We start from the raw sequence: 14,829 nt of genomic DNA, 5'->3' as shown, positions 1-14,829 counted from the left end.
TGCACATAAGTATTCACGGTCTTTGCCATGAAGCTCAAAATTGAGTTCCGTTGCATCCTGTTTCCACTTACAGCACAAGTGCCATTTTATTTTATGTGGCCCGCGAAAGCAAATCCAAATTGCTCATTGTGTTCTGGTGTAATACCATTGAGATATTTGCATGCATTTTTTTGTGTGACCAATCCCCCTTTGAAAAGAAATGTAATAGTTGAAAAACATGTTTTTATACGCTTCTGATTTCAAAACTGGTAAATTATCAATGTGTTGTGTATACTGTATGTAATTAGAATATATGTGGGTGTGTCTGTGAGTGTGCGACAAGTGCAAGGCTCGTAAGTCAAGCCTTCTGTCTCTGATTGGTTGTTTTTCCTCAGGCGTGTAGGTTTCATGTATATCAAATTAGAGGAACAAGATGGGCCCAGAGATGGCTGATTGCTTTGAAAACTTATGTACATGTGATTTCTTCGTTCATTTTTAACGCATTTGGAAACGTTTCATGTTTTAATTACGGGGTGTTTGTGTAGAATTTCAAGGGGGGGGGGGGGGGGGGGGGATGAAAAGGCTGTAACATCACAAAAAAGCAGAAAAAGTGAAGCACTGTGAGTGCTTTCTGGGTGCAGTGTATAACAGAATGGCGGTTAGTGATAGAAAGCAGGCGGAAAGCGTTGTAATCCTCTCACGCAATGTGAAAATGTGACAGCGTGAGGAGCGCAAGATGCTGAGGGAGCTGAAGGTTTTCCTGGACCAGCTGGAGAGAGACGTGCTGAGGGCCCAGGCGGCCGAGGGCAATCTCACAGACAAGTATCAGGTACGCGTCATCAGTATACGCTGGGGAAATTTGATTCCGGTCGCGTCCGTCTGCGGCTCTTAACCGCACGGGCTTTTCCGCAGGCGTTCAAGAACTTCCGCGTGCAATACGAGATGAAGAAGAAACAGACGGATCCGCTGCTGCAGCCGGTCCACAAGGATGGAAAGCTGTCCGTGGATCAGGCTCTGGTCAAGCAGTCGTGGGAGCGCCTGTCCATCAGGGTGGGTGGGATTCTGTTGCGTGAGCGGTTTCAAGGAGATATACAGGGCGTCCAGACTACCACAAAGTATTTGCTTCACTCTGTTGGACACGGTACTGGGTCTGCAGGATTTTGTATTGTCAATACAAAATCCTAGAGGTAGTGAAGTCAGTATGGCTGTTGGAATCATTTGCTAATCCCCTAATCCCAAATCGTGGTTCAGCATTTGCATATTTGCTTATAGTGAGTCACTAAATAGTTGATAGGCTGTGATTCCTCTGTGTGTGAACATTTTCTCGTTCATGTTAAAGGACGAATCAGAGCTTGCAGTTTAAAATGATTTTTTTTCCAATCATTCCCTTGGCTGAGCTATTGTAATGTGAACACAAAACTTTCCTGGAGGAAAATCCTTCATTTGTATAAGAGAGGGGATAGAAACACTTCTCCAGAGCTTCTCCACTACTGTAGACCTTTTCCAGGCTTGGTGTGAAAGAACGTGGACTTGTTTCGATGGTGAGAGCTTACTCTGTTTTTTTTTTTTAAATGGGTGTCAATTACAGCTGCTGGACTGGCACATCCACCTGGACAAGTCACTGCCGGGTCCTCTGGGCGTGATCGGGGCCTGGTTGCACAGAGCCGAGATGGCCCTGAGGGAGGACATTCCCATCCAGCATGCTCACGAGGAGACGGCCAATGTTCTCCACAGGAAACTGGAGCAGCACAAGGTCAGCTTTGTTCGGACGTTCGCCTCAGGTTCACTTGAAAGGAGATGATTTTACGGGCCGAAATCACTCTGAAGGACCTGCCTTCCAGACGCAGCATTTAATCATGCAAAACCAGCCACCGCAATTCGTCTCTGGTTTTATAAATCACATTGCATGCATTGCATTAAATTAATCAATTTGCTTTTCTTCTCCCACTGTTTTGTACATTCGAGTAATAGCACGCAAAATGAATTGTGTGCCAATTTTGCCCTTTTAACAGACTTAGATCAGCTTCCATCAAAGTTTTCGTGAGCATTTTGTGCTGCTTTTTGCACGAGCATTCTTTAACAAATCAGACCCTATGTTGCAGGAGGTGTTAAAAAACTTGGAATCGCACAGGCTACCTTTCCAGCAGATCCACCGAGACAGATCGGTCAACGGCGTCCCGGTTCCGCCAGAACAGCTCCAAGATATGGCCGAACGGTGAGACGTCTGGCATCTGCCGAACGAGCACTAACGAGGGAAAAATCAAGCACGTCTTCAATCTACAGGTTCAATTTTGTGTCCACGTCATCGCACGGCCACTTGATCAAACTGGAATTCTGGGAGATGAAGTATCGGCTGATGGCCTTTCTGCAGTTGGCCGAGTCCAAACTCAAGTCCTGGATCGTTAAATACAGCAGGCGGGACTCGGTGGAGCTCCTGTTGCAGAGTTATCTCGTGAGTTTGCCGTATTGTTGCTGTTGCGGAGGCACGGTGCAAACGGTTTCATTAGGACCTTCATTTCTCCAGACGTTCATTGAGGGCCACAGGTTCTTCGAGCAGTACGAGATCCTCTTTTCGGCACTCAAGCAAGCAGCGGACGTCTACGTCAAGTCTGACAGTTCTAGTAAGCCTTTTTTATCGCACATAATAAATACCGCAAAAGTTGGAGATGTTGAGGTTACGGGGGAAATTTCAGGATGAAAATCATTAGCCCGTGCAAAAACTGTTTGATGACATCATCATCCTTATCCACACTGACCGTTGCCATGGTGATTGATCACTTTAGTCTTTCACTGTCAAACTCATTTGTTCTCAATTCCTACACAATCAGTGACCTCCTTTTCGTCCCCGTCCCCCCACTTCCTAATTGGAAGCCGTTACCCAGGCTTCGAAACCCTAAATTAAAAACATTATACCAGGCTTGAAACCCTAAAAAAGGTCATATTGAGTTCACCTGTCAAGGTTATAGTGCATTTTAGGTTGATCCATAAATTTCACCCAGAAGCCCAATATCCTCCTAACATTTGTGAGTAGTTTGTGCTATGCGCTGCCTGTTGTTGATCTTGTCGTAAACAGATGACGATTTCATGTTATAGGGCCTAAGACCTGTAACAAAGGTAAGTCCAAAAAAAGAGAATGGTACCTTTAAACTTGCTTGTGGGGGGCTCCACTTTCCCCCCTTCTTTCTTAACACCACAAATAATTCTGTTCATGTTCATGGTCGATGACACCGAACTAACAAAAAAAAAAAAAAAAACAGAATCAAATTTTTGGCATCACAGTGCTTGAGCACGTCAAGCTCTCAGTTCTAACGTCCTGGGGTTCGAATTCATAGAAAATGAATGGATGGAATATGGCAAATGACATTTTCCACATGCTTTATTTCACCAAACTTGATTCATATCCACATACGTACGTAGTTGACGAAGCGGAGGGCGTGTGCAAATTCCTCGGCGACGCCACGGCTCAGTGGAAAAACCTGGCGCTGGAGGTGCGCAGCGTCCGTAGCATGCTGGAGGAGGTCATCTCCAACTGGGAGAAGTACGGTGGCACGGTGGCGGCCCTGCAGGCCTGGCTGGAGGACGCCGAACACATGCTCAACCAATCCGAGGGCGCTAAGCGCGTAAGTACGCAGGTGACGGTTGAGCCCAAAACAAGTCGTTTTTGTGATTGGTGAGCAAAAGGAGCATTTTTCTTTCACCCCACCAAAGCAAAAATGTCATGAAAAGTATATGAATAGCAAATGTACAAGTAATTGATATCTTCCCGAAAAAGGTTTATATTTTCCTATAGAGGCTTCAAGCTGTTTATTGCTACTCCTGGTTGAAGTTTACTGTCCAACTAAAAAAAAAAAAAAATGCAGCGTCAGCGGATTGTGTCCATTTGTGCGGACACAAAAACAGAAACGATCCAAACTCAAGTGTTTTTTCATTTTGATTCAGGAATTTTTTCGCAACCTGTCCCACTGGGTCCAGCAACACATGGACATGAACGACGCCGGCAACTTCCTCATCGAGACCTGCGACGACAGCGTGTCGCGAGACCTCAAGCAGCAGCTCCTTCTTCTGAACGGCCGATGGCGGGAGCTCTTCGTCAAAGTCAAATACGTAAATGAAGCCGCTCTGTCCGACGTCTTTTTTACACTTCAAAGCAGAGGTGGGGGATTCGAGTCACATGACTTGAAGTCAGACTTAAGTTTCCAATTTTAGGACTGGTGGAAACAAAGTCATAAATAGCACAGAAATTGGTTTTGGAACATTAAATGATGATTGTGAATGTGTTAGTACAGCTAACTAACACAAGTTCCGTTTACTGAGCGCAAAGTGGCAAATGTAGAAAAATATATTTTTTGACCGAGCAAGATTATATGATTTTACTTTGACCCAAATCATGTTTTGACTTGCTTGAAATGTATACGGGGACCCGACTCGACTTACTTGATTTTTGCCACCAGTTTGGGACTACAAATTGAAGGTTAAGACTTGAAAGTAGGAGTGACCGTCTGCTGTTTTGTTGGCAGTACGCGAGGGCGGACGAGGTGGACAAGTTGAGGCATGACTACCAGGACGGCATCAACACTTTGAAGATGTTCATGGACGCCACCGATGAGAAGTTGAACGCTGCCGTGCAAGTGTCTTTCCTCAACGTCCGCGCATTTGCTCAGGATGTCGAGGTAAAGGAAGGCACTCGCACTTTTCCTGAGCCTGTTTACATCAAAGTCTAGTTTCCGAAAAGGCGAACTGTAGGTTTGAAGTATCTGTGTAAATTCTCAGTCATCTAGGTCACGGTAAGCCGCGAAAGTTGAAACGAGGCGACTGACCTCCTCTTGGTTGCTGAAGACCAAGACCTCGACATTGGCGTGACAATGCGACCCCTACAGAAACGTATGGCACAACATAAGAGGCTAGCCTCCTCGGGTCCAGATTCAGCCGTTTAAAAGCATCTAGAAAAAAAGAAGGGCCATGGCTTTGAGGACAACAATGTCCCAATCTGGACAGATAGGACCGCTTACAACAATGTTCTGACATCTCTCACCCAAGGATTGTCTTACTCCATGAGAAAGGTGACCAGCCACTAAATAGCTGTTTTGCCACTAGGTGGGTGAATGACCCGACAAACCTTATGTGACCACACCAGCAAAGGCATAAGTAGCTGGACTCCACGCCTAAAATGTAGAACTGTCGAGGCCCTTTGGATTAAAGGTGAAACGTCTTCAGCAACCAAGATGAGCCCAGATGGCTCCATTCAACTTTTGCGGATGTAGCTGTGAAGGCACCCTACTTTACACGTCAAAGCCCGCCCCCTCCCTCCCGCAGGAAATCAAGCACAAAGTGCCGGCGATGGAGGCGGCGTGTAAGGCGGCGGGTCGCAGCGCTCAGCTGCTGAGCAAAGACACCGCGCAGGATGAAGTGGCTCAAATGACGACGGTGATGGCCTCCATCAAAGAGCAGCTCGGCAAGGTGCGGCCATGGCAGGTTTATGCGCAAATGTTTTTGAGTACAGGAAAGCAAAACAAAAACAACAAAAAAAAGAAAAGAGGGCCAGTTGTCTCACTGCAACCCTCCCCTACCTTTTCATTCATTCTCTGCCATTCGTTTTCAAAACAGAGTTCCTCCTATTGCCTGCAGCCATTTGAAAGCATTCTGAATGATCTTTCAAGACCCACAGAATATTGTTTACTGTCCCCATAGAAGCATCGTAACTACCAAAAGGAAGTAGGCTCTCTTCTTTCACCCCAAAAAAGGTTTCTCTCGTTTTCCGTTCTTTACTAATCAGAAGTAGCACATGGGTTGGTTTCGCCCAAAACGGCGTAATAAAATGTTTTCCTCCTGATACTAATTGTGTCTGCAGTAGTGCATCTGGCAGGAACAATCGTGGCCATCAACGGGCGAAAAGGTCATGAATGCATGTCCAAGGCATTTGCAGTTTTTAGCAATGGTACCGCAGTGACATAACACAAATCTATAAGCTTGAGTGTACCATGCTAAGGCAGTAGTGAAGTCTTCATTTCAGTAAATATTTGGATGTCGCAAATTTAGAAAAAAACAACCACAAATTCAAAGGTTTTCAGACGTTCAAATGAAGTTCACCTGTAAGGGTTGTGGTGCATTTTAGGTTCATCCTGAAATTTCACCCAATACCCCCAAATTTTTGTGAGCAGTGTATTTAGTCATCTTTTTTCTTACCTTTGCCCTCATGCCATCAGGTGAGAGAGCGATGTCTGCCTCTGCTGAAGGAGTCTCAGTCCCTCTTAGCTCCCTTGGAAGAAATGGAGAAGAACATCACTGGGTTCTACCAGGCTCTGGAGAAGGCCAGCCATGTCACGAGCAGCACCGACTCCGAGGGGCCCGTGGACTTCAAACCGAAATGCCAGGTGACCCTTAAGAAGAGTTCCACCCATCCATTCACAGCGGCGTCCGCGTGGGGCTGACGCCTTGTTTGTCGCAGGAGCTGGCGGCCGCCACGCAAAGCTGCAAGAAGTGTCTGCTGGTGATCGAGAGGAATCACCAGACCATCCGGAAGCTCGTTGACGCCAGTAAAACACTGCAGCACATGGACATGAGTCTGCTGCAGAAAAGAGTAGCCGACCTCCAAGCCTCCTCGCAGGTAAAGATCCCTCCGCTCCTGTAAAGGCAATCGTGCATTTGAAGTTTATCTAGCAATGTTCCCTGACAGCCCAATTTTGATGTGCACGCAGGCCATGTTTAGGGAAGCGACCGAGTGGAGGAAACGCGTGGAGGCGAACAGCAGCCTCATGAAGAGATTTGACGAGTCCCGCTCGGAGCTGGAGGAGGTTCTGAAGATGGCGGAAAGCTGTCTGACGGAAAGCGGCGACCCGGAGGAGCTGCTGAAGAAGCACACGGTGAGGAAACGGGAAGGTGCCGTACACCCGCGTTTCCAAACACCCACATGGAACTTGGAGTACGCTACCTCAACACCCAGTCCAGTTTTGTACGACTCTGCCTTATAGTCCTCATCGGATGTTTTGGGTTATTTTTATTATCCTTCTTAAAATAGATGATGAAGCTCCTGCGCATCCAAGAAAGTGTCTGTCAAATGTGTAAGGAGATTAGAAACAGTGTGACTGAAGAACATCTATTTCTTATCATTTGATTGCTTCAAGGAGGCATTTATTTACACACAAGTGTGTTTATTTAGCACAAGTTAATTGAAACAGTTATTAAGTTGATTGTTTGAGGTTTCAGATTTCAAAACAATTCTTCCCATAGGAAATAGAAATAGGGTATTTACTGCATGAGGGTATTTACTTCAACACATCCACAAGCAGGCGGTTTGTGGTTTTGGCAGGAGTTCTTCGGGCAACTGGACCAGCGCGTCCTCAACACGTTCCTCAAGGCTTGCGACGAGCTCACCGACATTTTGCCCGAGCAGGAGCAACAGTCGCTGCAGGAAACCGTGCGGGCACTGCACAAACACTGGAAGGTGAGTTCATGAAATGAAAGTGAGCGCCACTGGAGATATTTCTCTCTTGACTCGTGACTCTTTGCTGACCTGGTTTTGCCAGGACGTCCAAACCGACACTCCCTTCCACCTCCTCCACCTCAAAGCGGAGGCAGAGGGGAGCAAGCTGGCGCTGTTGCTGCAAGAGTGTCAGGCCGAGGTGAACCGGGAGAACCGGCACCTGGCCGGCACGGGCAGCGAGAGGCTCATCAAGGAGCACCGGGTGAGCGACCAAGCCAGTGAAATATCTATCACCTTCTCAGTTGAGTTCACTGAGACCATGATGCACCCGGGTCCCCTTTCAGGCCTTCTTCAGAGAAAAGGGACCTCATTCCCTATGTGAGAAGAGGCTGCAACTGATGGAGGAATTCTGTGAGAAGCTCCCCGAGGGCGACTCTGCCCACCAGACCCTTGACAAGTCCAGGAAGGACTACTCTGAGGTCAGCGAGGAGATTGAAAACACCCATCAGAAGCTAATGCAGCACCCGGACAAATGGAAGGACTACAATGCAAGGTAGAATCATCTCAAATGACGATTTTCCAAAGTATGTGAGGCACGCCTCTCCTGGCGTGGCTTCAGCCCTTTTACACTACTCACAAAAAGTTAACAATATTGAGCTTTCAGTTCCAATTTCAGGATGAACCTAAAATGCACTATAACCTTTACAGGGGAACTTCATTTAAGCTTCTGTAAACCTTTGAATGCACATGTCCAACTGTTGAATGTTTCAGTACTTTTTAGTGTGTATTTGTACCTTGACCTTCATGTTTGTGGCATGAAACAGATATGCTGAGCTTTCCTGTTGGTTGATATCTAAAGAAAGCCAACTTCGACTCCTGAGAAACCGGGCGGGCGACCCCAGAAAATACTCTCAGGTCAAGGCTACCATCACGGTAGTTTTGCCTCACGTCAACCTCAAAATCAAGCCATCCAGCAAGCAGGCCACATTTGACTTTCACCATACGCATCTTTAATTTTGCTTCTCGCCGTGCTTTGCCGCAGGAGCTGAGGAACGACGCCGAGCTACAGGAGGGCAACCTTTGCTGGCTGAAAGCACGTATGGCCTTCCTGATAGAGATCTGCGCCGACAGCGACGCACAGAGGCAAGGAAGTGCCCTCAGCAAACTCTCGGCTGATTTTAAAGGTCTTCTCCTGTCTCTCATAGAGGTGGGTAACTATCCCTGCAACTTAACACCTGCGCTGCGCCATTTATAACGTGCCCAAAAGCACCAGGTAAGCTTTTAGGATAACAATCCAATGTCAAACTCAAAGGCAAAGATTGCCACATTTTTCCCGTGACTTCTGTTCAAAACTCTAACAGCCTTGTCCTCGAGCCACTCTTCTCGTCTGTAGACAAACACAGAAGAAGCTCAACATCTGCTGAGAAGACATCATGGCTAGTTAAAAAAAAACAAAAAACAACTAGTGCAGTGTAAATGCAACTTTGAGCACCATTCAAGCAGTCTTAAGAAGACAAAATATTGGTGATGCATTCTTCTGAACAGAACTTCATTTTAAATTTCCAAAACAATAAATCTGTCCCCGTTTACACAAAAGAGAAGCAGTTAGTTTGGCATTATGTTCCCTTCATGTGCCGAATGTGAACCGAACCGTGACCGTAAAACGTTCCTAACAGTACGCAACTTGAAACATATCTAACAGTGATTTTTGTCATTTCTGTGGGCAACTATAACCAAGAAAACAAGTTTGACATGCCTGTCATCAATGTCCGTTTTTTTTTTGTATCAACTCCAACCATGCCAACAAAATGTCCTCTTCTTCATCGTATGCCTTCGGTGCGATTTAGGCTGAGAAGATGGTCCTGGCTGTGGGTGACTGCGTACAGTTTAGGGAAGAAGTGCAGAGAACATTGGATGATCTTCTCCGAGTGCAGAAAGAAACTCAGGTCGAGGTCTCCAGAATCCTGGATTGTCCCACTGTGAGAGAAGCCCAGCAACTACTGCTCGTTCACCAGGTGTTGTGCCGCTAAAAAGATCCCCAAAGAGCTTTCACATTGGAAGTCCTAATGGGTCTAAATTGTGTCTGCCTAGCAACTGCTGAAACGGCTGAAGCTGAAGAGGAAGGATGTTCAGCAGCTGGTCAGTAGGGGGCAGCAGCTGCAGGCCGAGGAAGGCCCGGGGGAGACTCTGCAGCAGGATTTGCACAGTCTGGAGAACACCCTCAGCAAAATGGAGCAAAACATGGATTCGCAGGAGCAAAGCCTTGAGGTGGGCTACCGCGAGGAAGACGTTTTTGTATGTACGATACTTAGTTAGTATTCACAGTGATGTTTTGTCATCGTCAGGTCACACTGGCGGCCTGGCAGGAGTTTGACAGCCAGCAGGAGGCAGTTCGCCGGTTTGTTAGCAAGGCTCGATGCACAATGGAGCGAGACCTGAACTTCAGTAGTCCTGAGAGCCTGGCGGTAGAACTTGACCAGGCCAGAGTGAGTCGAACTTTGATCTCTCTCAAGGGGCCACAGTCACAAAAATACAATCGTCCACCATCAATAAGGATTGCCTCTACTGTGAAGGCCCAACATTTGAAATCATCAATAACGATTTTAAGTAAGCCTGTTTCAGCATGGGAGACATTTACCCATATAAAAAGAGCTGAATTAGACCTTTTTTTTTTTTTTTTTTTTTTTACCAATTTTGATCAAGCTTCAAGTGCGGTTCATAAAGTTACACACTTGAAGCTGCTATTAAACGCTTCATCTACAACACAAAATATGAGCATGTAAATGAAATAAAACACTGGCGGTCACTCGTAAATTGCAAGATATTGTGAATTCCAATTTGAAACCAAAAAAGATAATGAATTGTAAATGACCCTCGTTCCGTTGACATGTGCCAGAGATGGCAGACTTTCCTATTCTAGCTGCCAGTGGCTCATCCTGTGGCGTGAGATCAGGTGGTCCTCCTCTGATTGCCTTTCCTTTTTTCTCTGATATCTTTTTCTTTGCAGCCACCTTAATATCAATCAATATCTCTGATATCTTTTTCTTCACCTGAGCCACGGTGCTAATTTCAGGTGACTCTGCATTGACAACCTCTGAGCTAGAGGCCAGGGTATCTTTTTTTTGTTTGTCATCAAGAAACTCATGCTTAAAAACAACATTTTCCTTACCTCCACACAAGGAAAATTTTTTTCCCGCACCTGTGAAATTTCTTCTTTTCATTTTTGGGGCCATCTTTAACACCCGATCTCGTGTCATGAATCCGACGGCGATTTTGCATATACATTGAATATTTCTACACGTTTATCATGCCCAGAGACGCTTGAATAAACACATTTTATTTCCATTTGTGTGAACAGATGCTTCTGAAGCAATGTGAAGCTGAAGCCTCGCACATGAACACTTTGCTCAAGAGAGCCACGGAAATCCAACTGGGCTCGAAGAATAAGACTCTGCTCCTTCAGCAGGCGCGTTCCCTCAGCAATCAAGTGGACAAAGTGGAGGCCGGCCTCAAAAAGGAGTACGCTTATTTCAAGACTGAGCTATTTCTTCCTTTTGCTCTTTTGCAATGTCTGCTCTTGTGCTCTAGTGTGAAAACCGCAGAGGAAATGCAGATCAAGTGGGATCGGTTCAGAGCCGAGTTTGAAGCATTTTCCTCGTGGATATCTGACAAGGAAAAGCAACTGGACACCTTGAAGGGTTCCAATTTGGCACTTGAGCAACAGATCAAGACAGTGAAGGTACTTAAACCCACAGACAGACAGCATGTCCTTTTCCGGTATCGGACTTCCTTTCGCTCTTTATGACGTGTATGTGATTCTATGCGGTCTAAGTACAGTTCAGTTGTATTTAACTTTTCAGTGCAATGCATTTGCATTTCATCTAAAACTGTTTGTTTTTCCATTCTTATTTAGGTAGTATTTTTTGATTTAACTTCTATGTCCGATACATTTAAATTGAATCATTAGTGAAGTAGAGTTTTTTTTTTTAAATTCTTCTATGTTTCAATTTTTCAATGTTTTAGTGTTAACTGTGCATAATGTTACAGTGGTTTATAATACAATTCATCCATCCATCCATCCATTTTCTGAGCCGCTTCTCCTCACTAGGGTCGCGGGCATGCTGGAGCCTATCCCAGCTGTCATCGGGCAGGAGGCGGGGTACACCCTGAACTGGTTGCCAGCCAATCGCAGGGCACATCGAAACAAACAACCATTCGCACTCACAGTCATGCCTACGGGCAATTTAGAGTCTCCAATTAATGCATGTTTTTGGGATGTGGGAGGAAACCGGAGTGCCCGGAGAAAACCCACGCAGGCACGGGGAGAACATGCAAACTCCACACAGGCGGGGACGGGGATTGAACCCCGCACCTCAGAACTGTGAGGCTGACGCTCTAACCAGTCGGCCACCGTGCCGCCTAATACAATTCAATATACCTTTAAATATACCTTTTGGGAATAAAACCTGGGTGTTATTTTTGATGAACACTTACTGTAGTAACTGTACAGTGGTGCCTCGAGATACAAGTATAATTCGTAATTCGTTGACCACGCTCGAAACTCAAAACACTTGTAGCTCAAATCATCTTCCCCCATTGAAATGAATGAAAACGCTTTTGATCTGTTCCAGCCTCCCGCCCCCAAAAAATGTTATGTTTTTTCTTTAATAAAAAAGTAGTAGTCTATATTTTATACTTACTATACTATAAAATATATATATATATATATATATATATATATATATATACAGCAATGAGAATAATTAAAAGGAAATACACCGTTTTTGTCACACTTTCTCCTTCAATTTAATTCACCAGAGCCACCTGGAGGCAGTTTATGACACAACATGCTGATATGCTGTTGTTTGTTGTTCTTCACAGGGGATAAAGAATATATGAGAGTATTGTTGCATTGTCTGTCTACAGGGTTATAACACCGCCACCTAGATGCTAATCATTAGCTTCTATCGATGGCGTTTCCCGTGGCAATAAACAGCTTGAAACCTCTTTTTGGAAGAATATTTACTAATTCAATCTGGCAAAGTGCCAAAGCAAAAATCGGACGAACGACGGCTCATATCTCGTAAAACTAAGTCGAGTCCCTCTTATCTCAAGGCGTCACGGTACTTTAACCACGTTAGCCATGAGCTAAGTATTTTTTGAAGTGGTTCTTGGTGTGAAAAGTTTGAGAACCACTGTGTTACCACGTGTTCAGGATGTGGCGACAGAGCTCCGGGAGCGAGCTGAGGTTCTCCCTCGACTGGAGGCGGACTCCCAGGACGTGGCCCGCTTCGTTTCGTCAGGCGAGGGGGCCCGCATCAAGTCCCGCCTGACCCAAATCGGCCGCTACTGGGACGAGCTGAGGGAGAGCGTGCGGCAGCTTGACGGGCAGCTCCAGGAAAGCTCCTCACACCAGCAGAAGTTTGCGCACAGCTTCCAGGAGGTGAAATAAATGATTCTGAAAAGTGTTTGGCCGACTAGTTGGTTGTCTCCAAACACTAATAATAATAATAATAATAAATAGCTGTAAGGTTCATTGAAGATTCGTACTTATGGCACTGAAAAAACTCAAAATCTTGCCAAGAATATTTGTTATTTCTAGTCAAAACAAATCAGATTACACTTAAAATAAGACTCCATCCATCCTTTTTCTTATCCGAGGTCTGTTCCAGGGTGGCAGCAGTATAAGCTAGACTTCCTTCTCCCCAGCCATTTCGTTTGAGAATCATTTCTGTTTTTCTAGGCACACGCATCGCTCTGTGAGCTACAGTCCAAGCTGGAAGACCCAATCAAGACATGCAGTTCCTCATCGGACACCTACCGAGCCCTTCAAAACCACGTGGTACTTGATTCTCACGTTGTGATATCATTGAAATTCACAGCCCCCATAATCTCTACGCTCAAAAGCTGGCAACGTGGACCAACTGTCCGTCTCGTGTGCCTGTCTCCCAGGACGTCTCTCAGCAACTGGAGAGGCTGAAGGGAACCTTGCTCTCCCTGTCAGCCGGCGCAAGGCGGCTCAGAGACAGAGAGCAAGCGGAGGCCACTGTGAAGGAGCTAAATACCAGCTTTGAGCAAAACACTCAGGAAGCCAAGATCAAACAGGGCACTCTGGAGTCCCTGCTGACGGTTTGGCAAAGGTAAGAAACAAACTTTGACTTTGAGAATGGATTTGATAAACCAATTCAACTTGTAAGTCAAGGTACCACTGTATCTTTACATGAAACCTTTTGAGGCATGCTTTCTGGCTGCAGGTTTGAGAAACAGCGTTGCAACTTCATCTCGTGTCTGGAGAGGAGCGAATGTGCCGTCAAAACAGAGAGTCGATGTCCGTCGGCCGATAAAGCAAAACTCGACAACGAGCTGCAGGACATGCAGGTATGATACACGCGTTTTCGCTTAACCTGAACCAAAAGCAAATGTCTGTTTTCAGAAATAAATGAACTGCTTTTCCTTTCAGGCATTGCACTCGGAGGTCCAGACTCTGGGGCCTGCTCACGCTGAGCTGATGTCTATCGGTACGTCTGTTTATCAAACTGCTCCGGATGACAAAGCGAGCCAGCTGAGGGAAGAGCTCGACGCGCTGCAGACGAGACTGCATGCCCAAAATGAAGCCCTTCCTAAAAGGTAATTAGCCACACATTCATTCAGGAGGACACCGCTAGAATTTTGTCTAGATCCCATAGGTTCAGCCACATCGCTCTCGCTTTTTTTTTTTTTTTTGTATCGATAGATACAAGTGACTACGAGCCGTCGTTCGGACGATTTTCTTTTCTTTGACTTGCGAGCGCATACTTGACATACGAGCGCTGTATGGTGGCTGTGAACTCAACTCACTTCACAATAAGCAGCACTTTGACAAATCGTGAAAAGTTCTTAGAAAATCGAGACTTCCCAGTTGATGTTTACTGTCAAACTAAACATCAAACGAAGAGAATTTCAACTTGTGTATTAAAAACAACCACATAGCTTAGCCTTTCCGTCCACTAGCTTAATGTTGACTGCTAGCATCTATGTTGCAATGTTATAGCCCCTTGAGCAATGGAATGAACACAAAGGGTGCAGTAATACATGTAGAAAGACAATCTAAAAATATTCAGAGTCATATTCTTTATCATCTGCTAAGAATGACTAATATTAGTGTCATACTAATCAGCCAAGAGTAGTTGAGAAATCTCAAAGAACAGTGTATGTACATCTGTCTTTTTTTGCCCCCAGCTCTCTGTGAGAAGTTCCATATAGATAAAATGTACTTACCGTAATTTCCGGACTATAAGTCGCACCAGCCAAAAAATGCATAATAAAGAAGGAAAAAAAAAATATATGAGTCGCACTGGAGTATAAATCGCATTTTTTGGGGGGAAATTTATTTGATAAAATCCAACACCAAGAACAGACATTTCATCTTGAAAGGCAATTTAAAATAAAAA

At 45.4% G+C, this 14,829-nt stretch overlaps 1 protein-coding gene across 14 annotated transcripts in view; it reads left to right on the top strand.

Moving 5' to 3' along the window:
• Window positions 1–14,829, top strand: part of syne1b (spectrin repeat containing, nuclear envelope 1b) — a 103,260-nt gene that overhangs the window by 14,763 nt on the left and 73,668 nt on the right. For 11 of the 14 annotated variants that reach the window (XR_009791578.1, XM_061795794.1, XM_061795781.1 and 8 more), the window contains 29 exons: window positions 701–808; window positions 892–1,029; window positions 1,568–1,732; window positions 2,082–2,194; window positions 2,263–2,431; window positions 2,504–2,600; window positions 3,073–3,093; window positions 3,397–3,599; window positions 3,919–4,083; window positions 4,497–4,649; window positions 5,293–5,436; window positions 6,183–6,350; window positions 6,425–6,583; window positions 6,675–6,839; window positions 7,286–7,420; window positions 7,503–7,661; window positions 7,744–7,952; window positions 8,224–8,332; window positions 8,442–8,606; window positions 9,247–9,414; window positions 9,491–9,667; window positions 9,745–9,885; window positions 10,758–10,918; window positions 10,988–11,138; window positions 12,615–12,842; window positions 13,143–13,241; window positions 13,352–13,539; window positions 13,654–13,777; window positions 13,860–14,026. Coding sequence is in view for 13 of the 14 variants with exons in the window: in XM_061795794.1 (XP_061651778.1) it covers window positions 701–808; window positions 892–1,029; window positions 1,568–1,732; window positions 2,082–2,194; window positions 2,263–2,431; window positions 2,504–2,600; window positions 3,073–3,093; window positions 3,397–3,599; window positions 3,919–4,083; window positions 4,497–4,649; window positions 5,293–5,436; window positions 6,183–6,350; window positions 6,425–6,583; window positions 6,675–6,839; window positions 7,286–7,420; window positions 7,503–7,661; window positions 7,744–7,952; window positions 8,224–8,332; window positions 8,442–8,606; window positions 9,247–9,414; window positions 9,491–9,667; window positions 9,745–9,885; window positions 10,758–10,918; window positions 10,988–11,138; window positions 12,615–12,842; window positions 13,143–13,241; window positions 13,352–13,539; window positions 13,654–13,777; window positions 13,860–14,026 (4,349 nt within the window). In the remaining variant the exon portion in view is untranslated. The remainder of the gene's footprint in view (window positions 1–700; window positions 809–891; window positions 1,030–1,567; window positions 1,733–2,081; window positions 2,195–2,262; window positions 2,432–2,503; window positions 2,601–3,072; window positions 3,094–3,396; window positions 3,600–3,918; window positions 4,084–4,496; window positions 4,650–5,292; window positions 5,437–6,182; window positions 6,351–6,424; window positions 6,584–6,674; window positions 6,840–7,285; window positions 7,421–7,502; window positions 7,662–7,743; window positions 7,953–8,223; window positions 8,333–8,441; window positions 8,607–9,246; window positions 9,415–9,490; window positions 9,668–9,744; window positions 9,886–10,757; window positions 10,919–10,987; window positions 11,139–12,614; window positions 12,843–13,142; window positions 13,242–13,351; window positions 13,540–13,653; window positions 13,778–13,859; window positions 14,027–14,829) is intronic. The other 3 variants (XM_061795788.1, XM_061795795.1, XM_061795784.1) reach the window with 1 other exon arrangement.

The sequence above is a fragment of the Phyllopteryx taeniolatus genome, chromosome 13 (genome assembly GCF_024500385.1).
Source record: "Phyllopteryx taeniolatus isolate TA_2022b chromosome 13, UOR_Ptae_1.2, whole genome shotgun sequence".
In the NCBI taxonomy this organism is placed as follows: domain Eukaryota; kingdom Metazoa; phylum Chordata; class Actinopteri; order Syngnathiformes; family Syngnathidae; genus Phyllopteryx; species Phyllopteryx taeniolatus.
This window is presented reverse-complemented; position numbering and strand designations above follow the sequence as displayed.